The 14,939-nt window shown below is 48.7% G+C and overlaps 1 protein-coding gene across 1 annotated transcript in view; it reads left to right on the forward strand.

The window, feature by feature from the left end:
- Prdm15 (PR/SET domain 15) overlaps window positions 1–14,939 on the forward strand; it is a 62,454-nt gene that overhangs the window by 396 nt on the left and 47,119 nt on the right. Inside the window, exons 2-5 of the mRNA XM_026777555.1 lie at window positions 10,701–10,746; window positions 11,323–11,416; window positions 12,960–13,128; window positions 14,540–14,651. Of these exons, the coding sequence (XP_026633356.1) occupies window positions 10,710–10,746; window positions 11,323–11,416; window positions 12,960–13,128; window positions 14,540–14,651 (412 nt within the window). The 5' untranslated portion in view covers window positions 10,701–10,709. The remainder of the gene's footprint in view (window positions 1–10,700; window positions 10,747–11,322; window positions 11,417–12,959; window positions 13,129–14,539; window positions 14,652–14,939) is intronic.

Here is a 14,939-nt window from a genome sequence, read left to right on the forward strand (position 1 = left end):
CGCCCCCCGCCCGGCCCAGGCTTGGGCGATGCGCCCCCGTTGCGCCAAAAGTCAGGCCCGGCGTGGCTGCGGGCTCAGGTCCCTACAGTCCCTTCCCAGCCACCCGGCCGCCTTACCCGGTTTTCGGGCGCAGCCCAGGGAGGGGCCTTGGTCTCCAGCCCCTTTGGCGTTTAAGAAAGTCCGAGGCTGCGCCACGGCTCCGAGGCCCAGGCGTTTTACTCGTCGCTACCTTTTGGTGGCCTAGGAACCACAGTGGAAAGAAAGGCTGGAGACGTGCCCGCCTCCTATTTGGGAAGTGGGTGGACAGGAGGGGCCCAGGGTCAGGTGGAGCCTGAGTGCTCCAGAGGTGAATTTTGAGAGGTCAGAGTTAGAACACCAGCTCGTGGTGGGTAGCTTGTCCAGCTGAGCCCTTCTTGCAGTGGATGGAGAGCCTCTTCACACATGCTCACAAGCGTCCCCCTCCTCTGAGGTGGATTAAAATGGTAGAAGCAAGTGTGTGAACTGAAGACACGTGGACCGGTGCCTGAATTTAAAGCTGCCAACGCTTCTTTCAAAAACATATGCTAGAGCCAGTCAGAACCCTCAAATGGAGGTGCTAGTGCAGAACCCCACTGGCCTGAAGGCGATTTAAGGGTAAAACCTGAAGAAGTCTCTGACTCTGGGAACCTCTCAGAGGTGGCAGGGACAGTACTCCCTGGAGACAGCAATGATGTAGTTGCTGAGATATGATCCCCTACACACCCTGACCATATTTTGCTTCAAACCTATAGGCTTTCCACATCTTACCTGCTGCAACCTCTTTCTCAGACTTCCCCTGAAATCACTGTCTTACTCTGAAATAAAACCTATAGATCAGATTATTAAAGGGAAAAGTGTTAAGTTTTCTCCTTACTTTTTTTCTTTTACTTCTGTGATTCATGTTTTTACACAAATGTCAGCAAAGAATATACTAATTGTTCTCTTTGGGGAGCAGACAGGGTAGTTTATTTCTCCAGGAGACAAATGAGTAAATTAAAATATAACCACAGCATGGCTGATGGCAAGTGCTATGATCCCAGCACCCAGGAGGCTGAGACAGGAGGATCTTGAGAGGCAGGGAAGCCTGGGTCTCATAGTGAGACCCTGTCTAAAAACAATGGCCATCTTAGTGTGATAACCTTTGAGAATTACCTTTGTTCCCATATGGTCCCATCATTTCCCCCTCTGTATGGTTATCTGTGCAGAAGGCAGGGAAGACACTGCTGCATTTTGCAGGTGTGATGGAGCTTAAATCTGGTCACCAGCTGTGGCTTAAAAGGCTGTCCAGACTCAGTTTATCATCTGCAGGCTGATACTTGTTCAGGGTACCTTACCCAGGTTCATTTACCAGGCCATTTCTGTGGTAAATGTCTCATGTACCCAGGGAGCAATGGGAGAGGTGCAGGAGGCCGTGTAGACCATAGGTAACACTGGTTAGGAGTGGTAAGGACATGAAGGAGGAAGGCGGCTGGGTGTGCAGAGGTTGGCACACTCAGAACTGGACAAGAACCATCTGTCTAGGAAGTGGTGGTTGAGTGAGAGACCAGTGCTGTGAGGCAGTCTAGCCTCTGGAGAGCCGAATGAGCTCAGGTAGACATGCAGATAGTGTACAGAGGCCTGGATGGGCACATAGTTGAGATCTCAAGCTGGGGAAGGCCAATGGATCAGGGTGGGAAAGCAGCAGGAAGATACAGAGAGCTTTGATCAGGGATGGCACAAGGTTCCTGTCCTTAGAGCTGAACCTTTGGCTGCTGCCTTGGAGAGCCAGGGCATCGCACGAGTACAGACCAGTAGACTACACCCAAAGTAGACAGAAACACTGAGAAAGTGATCCAGCCATGAAGGATGTCACTAAAATGCACATGGCTGCTGTCCTGGAGGCTCCAGCTGGCCTACCATCTAGGCATCCTCAGCTGCCCTTCAGAGAGGCCATGGGTATGGGTGGGACCTGGCTGACTAGTACAAAGTCACTGTGGGTGGCCACTCTCCACAACTTGAAGCCCTCCCTAACTGGCAGTTTCACCTCTTAACTCAGAAGGGTAGGCATGAGGCCCTGTTGTTTCCAGCCTCCTGCTCCATCTCCACACCCATGTAACTCTGTTCTCGTCTCCCAGGAGAAGAGCCATAGTGGTCATTTATCCTCAGCAGGATAAATGCCCTGTGTACTTCCTTGAACCAGCTTCTCAAAACTAGGCTTTTTTTGGTGCTCAGTGACAGTTCAGTGAAGGCTGCCACAGCTCACTCAGAAGAAATGAACGCAGCCTGTGGTCCTGTGAAGTCATGTCTGATTCAATGGATAGACATACTTGTGTTGCGAGAAGTTACGACAGGGGCGTCAGGAGAGCAATTGCAGGCAGCAGTGTGTAATGGACGGTTTAGGATCTCCAGGGAAGGAGGCAGGAGGGTACAGAGAAGAGGCGGGGTCAGCTTGCTGATGCTTAAAGAGAAGCTGATTCCTGTGAGTTGGAGGTGAGGTGACTGAGGCCTTCCCATCATGGGATTTAAATTTTAATAGCTGTATTTACAAGAGTGACATCAGGATCTGTTTTAGAGGTCAGTGGTACTTTCATATCTTGCTGTTCTTTAAAACAGGCCTGGTCAGGTAAGCTGGTATTGAAGTACGGGGAATGGAGAATGGTAAAAGCACTTTTGTGGGGATGTTGGCAGAGAGAGTGCTGGGCCTGGTGCCAGGCATTAGGTAGCTTCAGAGGTGGGTCCAGATCTAGAGCTGCACCAGGATCCTGGCTTAGAGGTGGCTTTCTACTTTGTGCCAAATCTAGGGCCAAGGAGACACTGCAGGGCCACTGCATGCAGACAGAGGTACAGACATACAGATGTCACAGTGAGGGAAGCAAAGCAGGATCTGGGGTGGAGGGGGGACTCGGAGTTACTGGTGGGGGGGGGTGTAGGCAACAGAGAGAGACCTGTGGAGCTGTGTGCTGTGCAGTTGGTTCGCCCATTCCAGAGCCCATAGAAGCTCTCAACCGGTGGGTTTCAACCCTCTTATCCTGCATAAGATATTTACATTATGATTCATAACAGTAGCAAAATTACAGTTATGAAGTAGCAACATAGTAATTTTATGGTTGGGGGTCACCACAACATGAGCAACTGTATTAAAGGTCGCAGCATTAGAAAGATTGAGAACTACTGCCCTAGGAGGTGAGGAAGCCAGCAGTTTTCCCAGGACTTATACAGCGGGAGGAAAGAGAAGGTCACATGGGTGACCTCCAGGCAAAGTCCTTTTGTTTCAGTGTGTGAGCTCTGGGTGTCCATAGATGCTGCCAGAAGAGGTACAGTAGGAAAAGTCCGGGGGAAAGTGGGGAGGCATCCTTTCAGTGTGTGGTACTTTCTGTTGTGAACTTGCAAGGAGAGCCATGTTAGGACAGACCTTAAACAGTAGGTAGGAATTTGACATTGGGGGGAAGGTTTCTGACTTAGTCTGTTTGCTGGTAAGATGACAGAATTCCCCAGACGATGTAATTTATAAAGAGCGAGACCATATGGAGGCTGTCCCCAGCTGGGTTAGAGGGCACCGGGAACCCCATAGACAGGGTATCCTCAGGTTACCTTTCTGGGTCCTTGAGGCTGAGTGATGGGGCCTTACGTTCAGGAATCGGCCATCTTGCAGTATCATGTGGGAGAGCATCACTAGTGAGGAAGTGGGGGAGGACCATGTATAGGTCCACGAGAAGGGATAGCATCTTGTGACCTCCTGATAACATCACAGTGACAACCATGTCACAGCCAGACTTTTGAGACCACGTAGCACCTGGTGACATGGAGGCTGGAAAGGGGACCTGAGTAAATCCTTAGGAAACCTGTACAGGTGAACGCCTTGCTGAAGTCCCTCATCTTCCAACCTCTTCCAACCTCTGTCACATGGGGTGGGGGCAGGCACTGAGCCCGTGGTATCTAATGAGCTTTATTGTGTAAATTAGACCCAGAGTGCTTTAAAGACCCCACGACCCTGCTTCCCTCTGCTGAGATATCCCCTGGTCCAGGCTCTGTTTGACAGGAAGTGTCAGTATCACAGGATCCCTTGGATGAATGGCATGTCCTGAGGGATAGTACTGAAGTCAAGTGTGTCCTGAGTTCTTGGCAGTGCCAGGGGTGTGCAGGGGTTTCATGGCCTTCTGACTGGGAAGAAGGGATCATACCTACTGTGTTAACAGACTGCCTTTGAGTCCACAGATGTGTGCAGAGCCACCACATACAGTTGAGAGGCTGCCTTTGAGAAACATATCCCTGTATCCAGTTCTCTCTGCAGGTCTTTGACATTTTATAAGTTTGATGAACACATGCTAGTTAGTTATGGCAAGTTTGCCTTTTACTGAGATGGTTCACAGTGCTGCTTAGCTTAGCGCAGTGTTGGGCAAGATACTTCTAGAACTCCTCCCTCACAGGCTGCCACATTTCTGCTGTTATGACTGGCTAGGCTAGGATCTTCAAGTTAAACACACTGTCTCAGTTTCTATTTTTATGGACTAGGCTGTACACCTCTTTTGCCCAGAATCAGAAGTGAACATTGGAAATAAAGCCTAACCGTAGATGAGCTAGGAAGTTCAGAAAGGGTGTAGAAGTTAGGAAAGAAAAAAGTCTAAGCGACATCAGAGCCAAGAACTCCAAGCTGCCAGAGTGGGAGGCCCAACCCTAAGAACTCAGATACAGGGGCTAAACCAGACTTGGAGGGTTCTGAAGATGGAAGTTGCGTACAAGTACATTGATAGCTGGAAAAAAATCAGACATGGTGGTGTGTGCTGGAAGCTGTAGGCCAGAAGGGTTCTATCTCACATTCTGAGTGAGATTGCCATGCCTTGGCAGCTTGCTGTGCTTCAAGGTTCCAGTAGTCACACTCAGACCAGAACCAGAACCAGGCTTTCCAGGGAAGCTGCAGTGGGGGGCGGGGCAGGAAGTGAGTAGAAACACAGGAAACAATGCACTTAAGAGCAAAGCAAGATGTCAGTGCTGGGAAGATTTGGAACATGCAGGCATCTGAGAAGGGTGTCAGTGAAATGGGTGGATGTGGGGCCCAACTCATTCATTTGCCTTTCTAAACAGCTAGCTGAAGCCATGGAGAACGTGGGAGTGTGCAGCCTCCCCTCCTCTAGCGGCAGGATCTCCACATAGGTATGCTGGTAGCAAACCCTACACACGCTCAAGACAAGAGAATCAGGTGGAGGAGCAGTATCCAATCACAAGCCCTGTCTTGCAGGTTGTGAAGTTAGGTCAGGTGAGGGCTGCGGGAGCTGGTGTGGGAGTGGAGCTGGTGAGCAGAAAGTGTTGTATGAAGACACTAGGCTGTGGGGTCCTTGAGGCTCAGAGGACACAGGCCCAGCAAGACACCCGTGAGCCTTGGAATCAGGCCTGGGTGTCTGTGGTGGTAAGCACAGGACCTTCTGCAGAGCAGTCGTTCAGCAGGGAGAAAGCTATAGCTTGGCTACTGTGGTCCTCTGTTTGCATGGAGCATTTTCTCCTGTAAAGGGTCGGGTTGGTGACACGGTCTTCAACTCTGTGCAGGTCCTGCTGTCCACTGCTCTGTGGTACAGGAGAACAGTCTGAATTTTAAAGATGGGTGGAGAGAGTGGGATTAACAGGGTGGTGAGCCTGGGCTGAGAGCAAAGTTGTGCTGAGTGCAGAAGGCAGGTGCAGTGTGGTGGTTAATATTAACTGTCAGCCTGATGGAATGAAGGGGCACCTGGGAGGGGCCTCTGGGCAAGCCTGGGGGAGGGGCTCGTCTTGATTGTACTTATTGATGTGGGCAGACCTATCTTGACCGTGTAAAATGAAGGAAGTCAGCTGAACATTGGGAAGTATTTATCACTATCTGCTTCCTGGCTGGCCCCTTCAAGCTCCTGCTGCCTTGACTAGACTACCAAGAGTGAACTATGAGCCAAAATAAACCCTTTCTTAAGTTACTTTTGTCAGAGTATTTTATCCCAGCAGCAGGAAAAGACACTAAATAAGCAGGTAGTTCAGAAAGGAACAATCATTTAATGGTAGAAAGCATCGCGCTCCATAGGAAACAAGCTTAGGAATAGCTCACAGACCAAAAAGCCAAATATGGGAACCAGAGTTCAGGTGACCAAGAGGTCTAAGTAAGGGGTCACTTCTGGGTTGGTGGTTGTGCTGATCTTCTGGCATGGATGGCATGCTGGAACCATTCTGCATCTGCATCTAGGTATACACCTGCCGTCAGGTGTCTGTCTGCACAGGAATAGGCATAGGAGGACAAGGTGGTAGGACTGAGGGTGGGAAGACCCCGCCCACACTTGTTTGGAGCAGATCAGAAAGGAACCAGAAAGGAACTCAGAGTGTATAGTCCTTTGAGGAAACCAAGGTCCAGGAAAGGGTGAAGATCACCCTCCAGCGTCAGCAGTGGCAAATACACTGGAATCTGGCATCTAGCCCTCCTGTACTAGTGCAGGGCCGAGTATAATCCTGTGACCCTTCAGCCTGTCCATCACAGAGGGAAGTTCCCTTTACCCAGCTAGGCTGATGAGCTGCTGCCTGCCAGCCCATCTTTTCTGAGAGATTCCCCACACCTCCAGTGCCTGATGTGTATCTCGAGTGGAGCTTGTAGTGCTCATGAGTGTTAGCTCAAGATTCTCTCTGCCTACTCCCGGGCTCCTTTATCACCTGTCAAACCTAGATCACAGTGCAGAGTTTGAGATACTTCATTTGCTTTTCCCCTATTGAGTCCAAGACCAGCTTGGTTTACACAGCAAGTTTCAGGGACACATACTCAGACCCTGTCTCAACAAAACAATGCAAAAAAAAAAAAAAGAAAGAAAGAAAAAAGAAAAAGAAAGAGGAGGAGGAAGAGGAAGAAGAGAAATTCTGCGGAGAGGCAAAGGAATCGGAAAGACTAAGGTGGGAAGCCATGAAGCCTCACAGTAAGGCTGAAGTGGCAGGCTGTTGATTGCCCATCTCTTGTGTGGTGTCAGCAGCCATCAGAACAGAATCCTTAAGAATCCTGAGATAGCCACGTGGACACGTCAACAGATTTAATGGTTTATGTTGAAACAGGGTCCTCTGGAAAGCCACAGCTGACCTGGAGCATGTGAATCTTCTTCCTCAGCCTTGTTATCCTGGGATTATCTGCTCACCACACCAGTTGTGCTATTTTTTTAGTAAGACATGGGGTCAGAGTTAAGTTTTTGCATGTGGATGTCAAGCCATCCTAGCACCATTCGAGGGAAGAAGGCCCTCCATCCTCTGAACCACTTCTGTCATTGTGGAAACTCGATGGGGTGTGTGTGATTTTGTGTCTGTCTGTTGAGCTCCTTTCTGCCCAGATCTCCATCACCATAGCTTCATGGTTAAGCTTGGGGTAGGTAGACTGAATGCTCCCATTAACATGCTTGTCTTATTTAATTTTTCCTATTGCTGCAATAAAACACCACACGAAAGTAACTTAAAGGAAAAGAAGCTTATTTTGACGGAATATAGTCCATCCGTGGGGAAAGTGTAATAGCAGGAGCACAAGGAAGATGGACACATTGTATCCTCATTCCAGAATCAGAGAGTGAAGAACGCTGATGCTCACCTTGCTTTCTCGTTTTTACCCCAGCCCATGGAATGGTACTGCCCACAGTTAAGGTGGTATTCTTCCTTCAGTTATCCCAATCTAGATAACCATGGACATGTCCAGAGGTTAGCCTAATCTACACAGTCCCCTCAATGATTTAGATCCTGTCCCTTTGAGAGTGAATATTACCATTACACTTGTCACCTGGTGCAAGCTCTGTCTGCTAGGGAACGTATGCCCGGAGTCCACCCTCACTTGTATCACCAACCAGTTAGATTCAAGAGGTCGTTGACAGAATCTCCTAGACACTAAAAATTCATTTGGTTTCCTGATAATCCACAGTGGCCCTTTGCCACTATAGCCAAGTTTAATTGGTGTGCTGTAGGCATGGACCAGGTTTGGGCTACAGCTGAGTCAGCTGAAGGACACAGAAAACCTGCTGGGCCCTAGCCAACTGCTGGGCAGGCGTTTGAGCATCCAGTAAGCATTCAGTACTGCTGCTGCCTCCTGGTCCATGGAACATACTTTGAAACACTGGAGAGAGGCAACCTTTCCCCTTCTTCTTTTGCACTAGATAGTACTTTATAATTCCTTCTTTGGGGATTTCCTCTTCATTTTTGGTTTTTAGACAAGCTATCCCTGTATAGCCCAGACTTGCCTTGGACTCACAGTTTTTCTGCTTTAGCCTGCTTTGTGTGTGTGGAGGGGGCAGGGAATGGTCATAGGTGTATGTTACCACACCAACACTTCTGTTAATGTGGGAGGGTCATAGAAATCTGAGGACTGAACTTGGCTTCTATAGCCAAGCACATTAATGGATGTGAGCAAACTTTGAAAACGTACACGTGACCCCTGCTTGGAAGAAGATTCTAGAAGCTGTGCTTTGGGGACCAGATACTACTAATAAAGAATGCCCAGGGTTCCCATGTTGAGCCCCATGAAAGTGACCAGCCTCACACCATTTCCTGTGCTCTCACTTTCTACAACAGCATCTAAAGCCTTCTGGCTGAGGGTTCCTGTCCTTGTACTGCTGAGAGGGGTGGTACTGGAGCCTAGGCTGCTACCCTAGGGAGAAGCACCCTACCACACTCTGTGTACAGATTCTAGTTCCAAAACAAGCAGAACGAAGTAGATTCTTTTTCCTCTGCTTTGCTCTGATGAGCTTTGTGGGCTATGTTCTGTGTCCTGCTGGGATCTAGCCATGGCGTGGGGTAGCCTCCTGTTACCTGTTCTGGTTGCAGAGCCCTCTGATCTGCGTGTAACTGGTGTGTAGAGCTGGTTTCTGCTGTAGTGCACAGACCCTCAAGCTGTTATGACACGAGTGTGACCCTGATGCTGCTTGTTACGGTTGTGACTCTTACACCCTCCTACCTGAAGTTTGTAGCTTAGAAGCTTGGGCTCCAGCTGATGGTACTTGTAGGTGATGGCATAACCTTTAGGAGGAGGAACCTAGTGGAAGAAAGTTAGGTCATTAGGGAAATGCCCCTCCTTGGAGACATTTGCTTCTCAGCTGCCATGAAGAGGGTAGCTTTGCTCATCCTGCATGCCCCACTGTGATGCTGTGTTTCCCATAGGCCTCCAGCCAGCAGCAGTAACCACAGAATGGTTCCCTGGAACTAAGCCAATTCCTCTTTGCCTTCTGCTCAGTGACCAGCCACTATCCCCATCCTGGGTTGATACCCACTCCACATGGTACCCACCTGCCAGGAGTTTTGAGGCCAGACAGAGGCATGGAACTGGGTTAGAGTTACTAGGCCCTTGAGCCAGCTTAGATGCTGATTCAAGAAAAGGAAAGTGTTATACTGAGTTTGGGGATTAATGTGCCTAGTTGTTTTTAGCATTTTAAGGCAGTGTGGAAACCTTGAAAACTGGGAATTCATCTGCCTGGATTGTGTGTAGCTCCCAGATGTTCTCAACCCTTCCCTTCTTTGCTCAGTAATAGCTTGCTCAGCTGCTCTGATTTTTCACTGGAGTGTTAAGCTACCTGCGTTCTAATCTTCAAGTTGCTGGGGTTGGGATGGGTTTGGAGAGCAAGAGAGACTAACATTCAGGAGGTGCGTATCAGCTTGCATCCTTTCCTGAGATGATGATCAACAGTGTGCACCAGAGAGGCAGAGTGATCAGAGAGCAGGAAGGATGTGAAGTGGGGAGGATTATTGGGTGGGACATGTGAGTACCCCTCAGTGTTTCTTCCCACACTGCATGAAGTTGATGTTTTTATATCGATCTTAGAGCTTAGGCATCTGATATCCCAGAATGAACAATACCTGCATCACTCTGTCTGAAACACATGTGCGGTACTGGATTGGTCTGTGCTCAACTGCCCACTATGGAGATGGCTTTTGAAGCAACCTTCAAAGGATGCATGGGAAATGGAAATAGCTTGACAAAGGTCTATGTGGGAGCAGGAGAACCCACCGTGCTATGTGTCAGACACTACTTTTTACCCACTCAAGATGAGAGATCATTGCCACGAGCTAGATACTGAAGGACAGATTGCAGTAGAAATGACTCTGTGCAGAATTCACAGCCTTGAGAGGGCAGAGAATCAGTGGCAGCAAGAAAAGTGGCTTCTAAAATACAGTATATTTTATAAATGACAGCTACTGCAAAACAGTGGAGATCTGAGTTCATTACGGCCCCCTTGTCATGAAGGCATTTAAATCCATTGCTCTTCCTAAGAAACAGTATTGCTGTAGGTGAGAAAAGTTAGAAGTAGGGATTCCAGTGTTATATCCCTGCACAGGATCAAGGAGCCTTAGAAGAGATTATCTAAAAAACTGTTAGTGAGCTGAAGAGATGGCTCACTCAGTTAAGTGCTTTCCAGGCAAGCATGAGGACCTGGGGTCGATCCCCAGTACCCACATTTTAAAAGCTAGGCTTGTGGCGTGTACTTGTAATTCCTGCACTGGGGAGGCAGTGAAAGAATCCCTGCTGTTCCTTGGCCTCACTGGCAGACCCCAGGCCCCAGGGAATGTCCATATCTTGGAGAACTAGGTGGATGACTCCAGAAGATTGACATCTAACAGTGACTTTGACCTTCACACACCTGCACACATAGGTGTATGTGCACCATTATACATAGGGAAACCCACACATAAACTATGTGGTAAAAGCTCACTGTTAATGGATCTCTCTTGTATCTTGACAGGTGTTAGCAATGGCTGAAGATGGCAATGAGGAGATCATGTTTATCTGTAAGTGACCCATAGACCTCTCTGTGGCTAGTATGATGTCATAGAATGCAGATGGGATTGACTCTTCCTGTCCAGGGAAAGCTACATCCACATTTTGTTTGTATAGCACAGACATGCACTTCTGTAATTTGCTCAATTGCTTTGAGAGCCTGGGTATTACCTGTCTGCTACAGTGCTGTGGTCTCAGATCACTTCTCTTCAGTACTCCGTTAGGGGCACATGACTGACTGACCTTTAACTCAGAAAGTCATCAAGGTTTAGAAAGAGTGAAGAGTATGAGATTTGGGGTAATGGGTTAGTACTATTCTAGATCCTGATTTTCCTAACCATGGAGATAATGTGTGGGGTTTGAAAGTGCCATAGACTGGTGCTCTTGAGAAGGGGCTCCTGCTTGGCATTCTGTGCTTTTAGGAGCACTAAGAGGTGACTTCTGTGACCAGGCCTCCTGTATCTGCTGTACCCTTGCTTGTCTTTGTGTTAGCACCTGTCTCATGAACTCCATTGCATTAGAGTCCCCTTTCCCAGGTTTGTGATCTTTGGGTTTCTCTCTCCCTGACATTCAGTGTCTTTTTACAGGGTGTGAAGACTGTAGCCAGTACCATGACTCAGAGTGTCCTGAACTGGGTCCTGTGGTCATGGTCAAGGACTCCTTTGTACTGAGCAGGGCAAGGTGAGTGAGTGGCTAAGCTTCCACAGCAGTTCTGTCTATGAAGAAGGGCTCTTTTCGTGTCTGCTGAGGCCACAGTGCAGAGGCCCCAAGTGTCTACAGATAGAAGGAGGCTTGAGAGTCAAAGTGAAAGACTGTGTGTGTTGGGGGCGGGGTGTGGACACTTGCTGCTGGGATGAGTCCTAAGAGTTTCAAAGCACGAGGAAGTGTTTCCTTGGTATAGTCAGGAACCTTGGCATCTGGGCTGTGTCAGCCTGGACTTCATCAGTTTATGCGTTGAGCAAAAGTGGCTAAACTCACCAGGTAGTGGTGGTGCATATTTTTGATCTCAGCACTCAGGAAGTACAGGCAGGGTGATCTCTGTGAGTCTGAGGCCAGTCTGGCCTACAGAGTGAGTTCCAGGATAGCCAGGGCCACACAGAGAAACCCTGTCTCAGGCAGAATATGGACAAATTATTGTGTGTTTGGTTTCGTCTGTGTTCGACAGGTTACTGCCTATTGGGTTTCATCTGTGTTCTGAATCTAGGCCTCTGTGGGCAGGTATGCACTGTGGACAGAATAAGCTCAGTCAGGTAAGGGTTCTGGGTAGGTAATCCAGGAAACAGGTCAAGCTGCTGTAGCTACCAGGAAAAACAAACCTTGCAGATGTACCGAGACAGCTTAGTAGCCAGGCATTGCTCTGTAGGCCCATGTATTCCTGTGAGGTCTGTGCCTTCAGAGATCTAGGGTAACGGCCCATAAACTACCAGTAGCTTGAGACTTGGAGAACCTCAGTTACCCCTCTGAGGCTCTGATGGTGCCTGACTTAGTCTGGTGCTAAACTAAAATACTCAGTGTCTTATCACTGTTTCTAGAAATCCCCCAACTGGTATGTACCCCCATTTATTCATCTTTATTTGTGGCTTAAGTTTTCAAAATATTTTTGCCCTAAGTAGAGAGTTGATCAGCTCTTCTGTGGGGGTTAGGTGCCAGTTGCCCATCAAAATCCAGCTGAAGACATTGAGTGCAGAGCCATTGACTCTTGCAGCATCTGCTCATCCCCAGGGAGGATGTCTACCTCTGTCTGCTTCTCGACATGTCTCCACTAGCCCAACCTGAGGTCCCAGCTCCACGACTTCCTTTTCCATCATTTTCTTTGACCTTATAGTCTGGCTAATAAAGGCCTCAGTGAAGCTGATCCAACCCTCCCAAACCGGAGCCCCTTTGTTGCTCTCCAGCCTGACATGCTCTGTGCCCCTCTCTTTCTCCCTTCCTCCACCATTCTCTACAACCTGGAAGGTCATAGCCTTGTCTGATTTAGTTATTATATACCAGCCCCCACACTAGGAATGTGGGGTTGGCATTGTCTTGTGGGGCTGTAAATGTTTCCATTAGTATATGGGCTCTGGGTCCTCACAAGCCTAGCCCCATTTCTGTTTCCATTTATAGGAAGAGATTCTGCTCCCTGTCAGAGAGCATCTTTGGAACATGATGGGGGCTTGTAGGCACTGTGCTGCTCTGATCAGTGGGTAAGGTGGCAGGACCTCTTTGAAACTTCTGCTTTCAGGTCCTCCCTCCCCTCTAACCTGGAGATCAGACGCCTGGATGATGGGGCTGAAGGTGTGTTTGCAGTAACCCAGCTAGTCAAGCGCACACAGTTTGGTCCATTTGAGTCCAGGAGGGTCGCGAAGTGGGAGAAAGAGTCTGCGTTTCCACTGAAGGTAAAAGTTGCATGGGCAGGGACTTTGTGGCTCCCTCAGAATCCGGGGCTGCATGACTCCTGATGGGAATGGAATGAGGACATCTGAGGGGTGATGGTTTGTAAATCTTTCCTTCACTTCAGTTTGCGTTATTCCTCAGAGTGTGAGGGTTAAGACAATGCCTACTAACTTGTAGATCTTTGGGGAGTACATTTAAGAGCACACAGGAGGGGCTGGAGAGATGGCTCAGTGGTTAAGAGCATTGCCTGGTCTTCCAAAGGTCATGAGTTCAATTCCCAGCAACCCACATGGTGGCTCACAGCCATCTGTAATGAGATTTAGTGCCCTCTTCTGGCCTGCAGACACACACAGACAGAATATTGTATACATAATAAATAAATAAATATTTTAAAAAAAAAGAGCACACAGGAGTGACCCCATGCTGGTGTGACCCTTGTCCTCCCCCAGCAGGTGCTATGGCTGCAGCACAGCAATGATCTCTATAGCTTCCTATACCAGTGTGGCAATCTCACTCATGTTTGAGTTGCAGGAAGCTCTCCGAGACTTGAGTAATTGCATGGGGCTAGGTAGCTGCACAGAGCATATCTGGCTGAGGGAGAATGGGTATCTCCAACTTGGATATAACACCAAGAGAAAGAAAGTGGACATCAGTTACAGGGATGACTGAGGATCTAAAGTGGAGCCCAGGAAGCCTTCTGAGACTGAGGAGGCTCACACATAGAGCAAACCTTCTGAAATAGTTAGGACCTAAACAAATGAGGGCTGAGTTGCTCCTCAGCAGCCCTAAAGACAGTGTGCTTCTTCTGAGACCTGAGAGAGGCAGCCACCAACCTTAGGTGTTGTAGCCTCAGAGTTTGGCACTCCTGGGATATTGAGCTTATGGGACAGACTTCAGCCAAAGAAGAAAGACAAATACCTGATGACAGATATTTAAAAAAAAAAAAAAAGTGTAAGCATAAAAAAAGGTTCTGTGCTAAAGAATGATGGGAAAGGCCTAAATCTGAGCCCAGAAAGGCAGGTAGCTTAGTGCCCTCTGTGGGCCCACGCTGGGTCATCACATGGCTGGAGAAACTCCTTCATGCCTGTTTGACTTCTTTTCACCTCCTCAATTCTAAAGGTTATTTTCAGGTATCAACTTGTTCTTATCTCTGAGCACCTTTGTGTCCCAAGGGAAGCCCTGTGTCCCTGAGAGGAGGGTGGAAATGTCCTTCCACACCCACTAGGGGTCACTGAGCAGCTGGTGGCCTCCAAGTTTTTCCCTGCTGTTCAGGAAAAGCTTGGCAATGGGACAGGGTCCCTAAGGAAGCAATCGTCACTCCACAGGTAGAGAATAGACCCTACACTTGTGCTAACTCAAGCTTAAAGTCACTAAAGGCTCTCCCTGCCTGCTCCCAATTAACCCTGAAGCTGTTCTGATGCTCTTCAGATCAGAGACAGCTTACCTGAACTGAAGAACTCGGCTGATGCCGTGCTTGGCGCAGAACCAGGAGGAAAATTCCAATTTCTGGATATCTACCTGAGCCATGGGGAGGACTCAGGTGTCCCATTCCCAATGAAGCTGGGAGAAAATCTCATTGTTATGCTGGACAGGAGGAGAACTCAGGGTCTTCATGATATCTAGAGAGGAGAGCTCAGGGTCCCCTCGACATCTGCACAGGAGGAGAACTTAGGGTCCCCTTGACGTATGTCTGCACAGGGGTAGAACTTAGGGTCCCCCTATCTCTGCACAGAAGAGCTCAGAGTCCCCTCGATGTCTACACAGGAGGAGAGCTCAGGGTCCCCTCGATGTCTGCACAGGAGGAGAGCTCAGGGTCCCCACAATATCT

Source organism: Microtus ochrogaster, unplaced genomic scaffold (assembly GCF_000317375.1).
Source record: "Microtus ochrogaster isolate Prairie Vole_2 unplaced genomic scaffold, MicOch1.0 UNK72, whole genome shotgun sequence".
NCBI lineage: Eukaryota > Metazoa > Chordata > Mammalia > Rodentia > Cricetidae > Microtus > Microtus ochrogaster.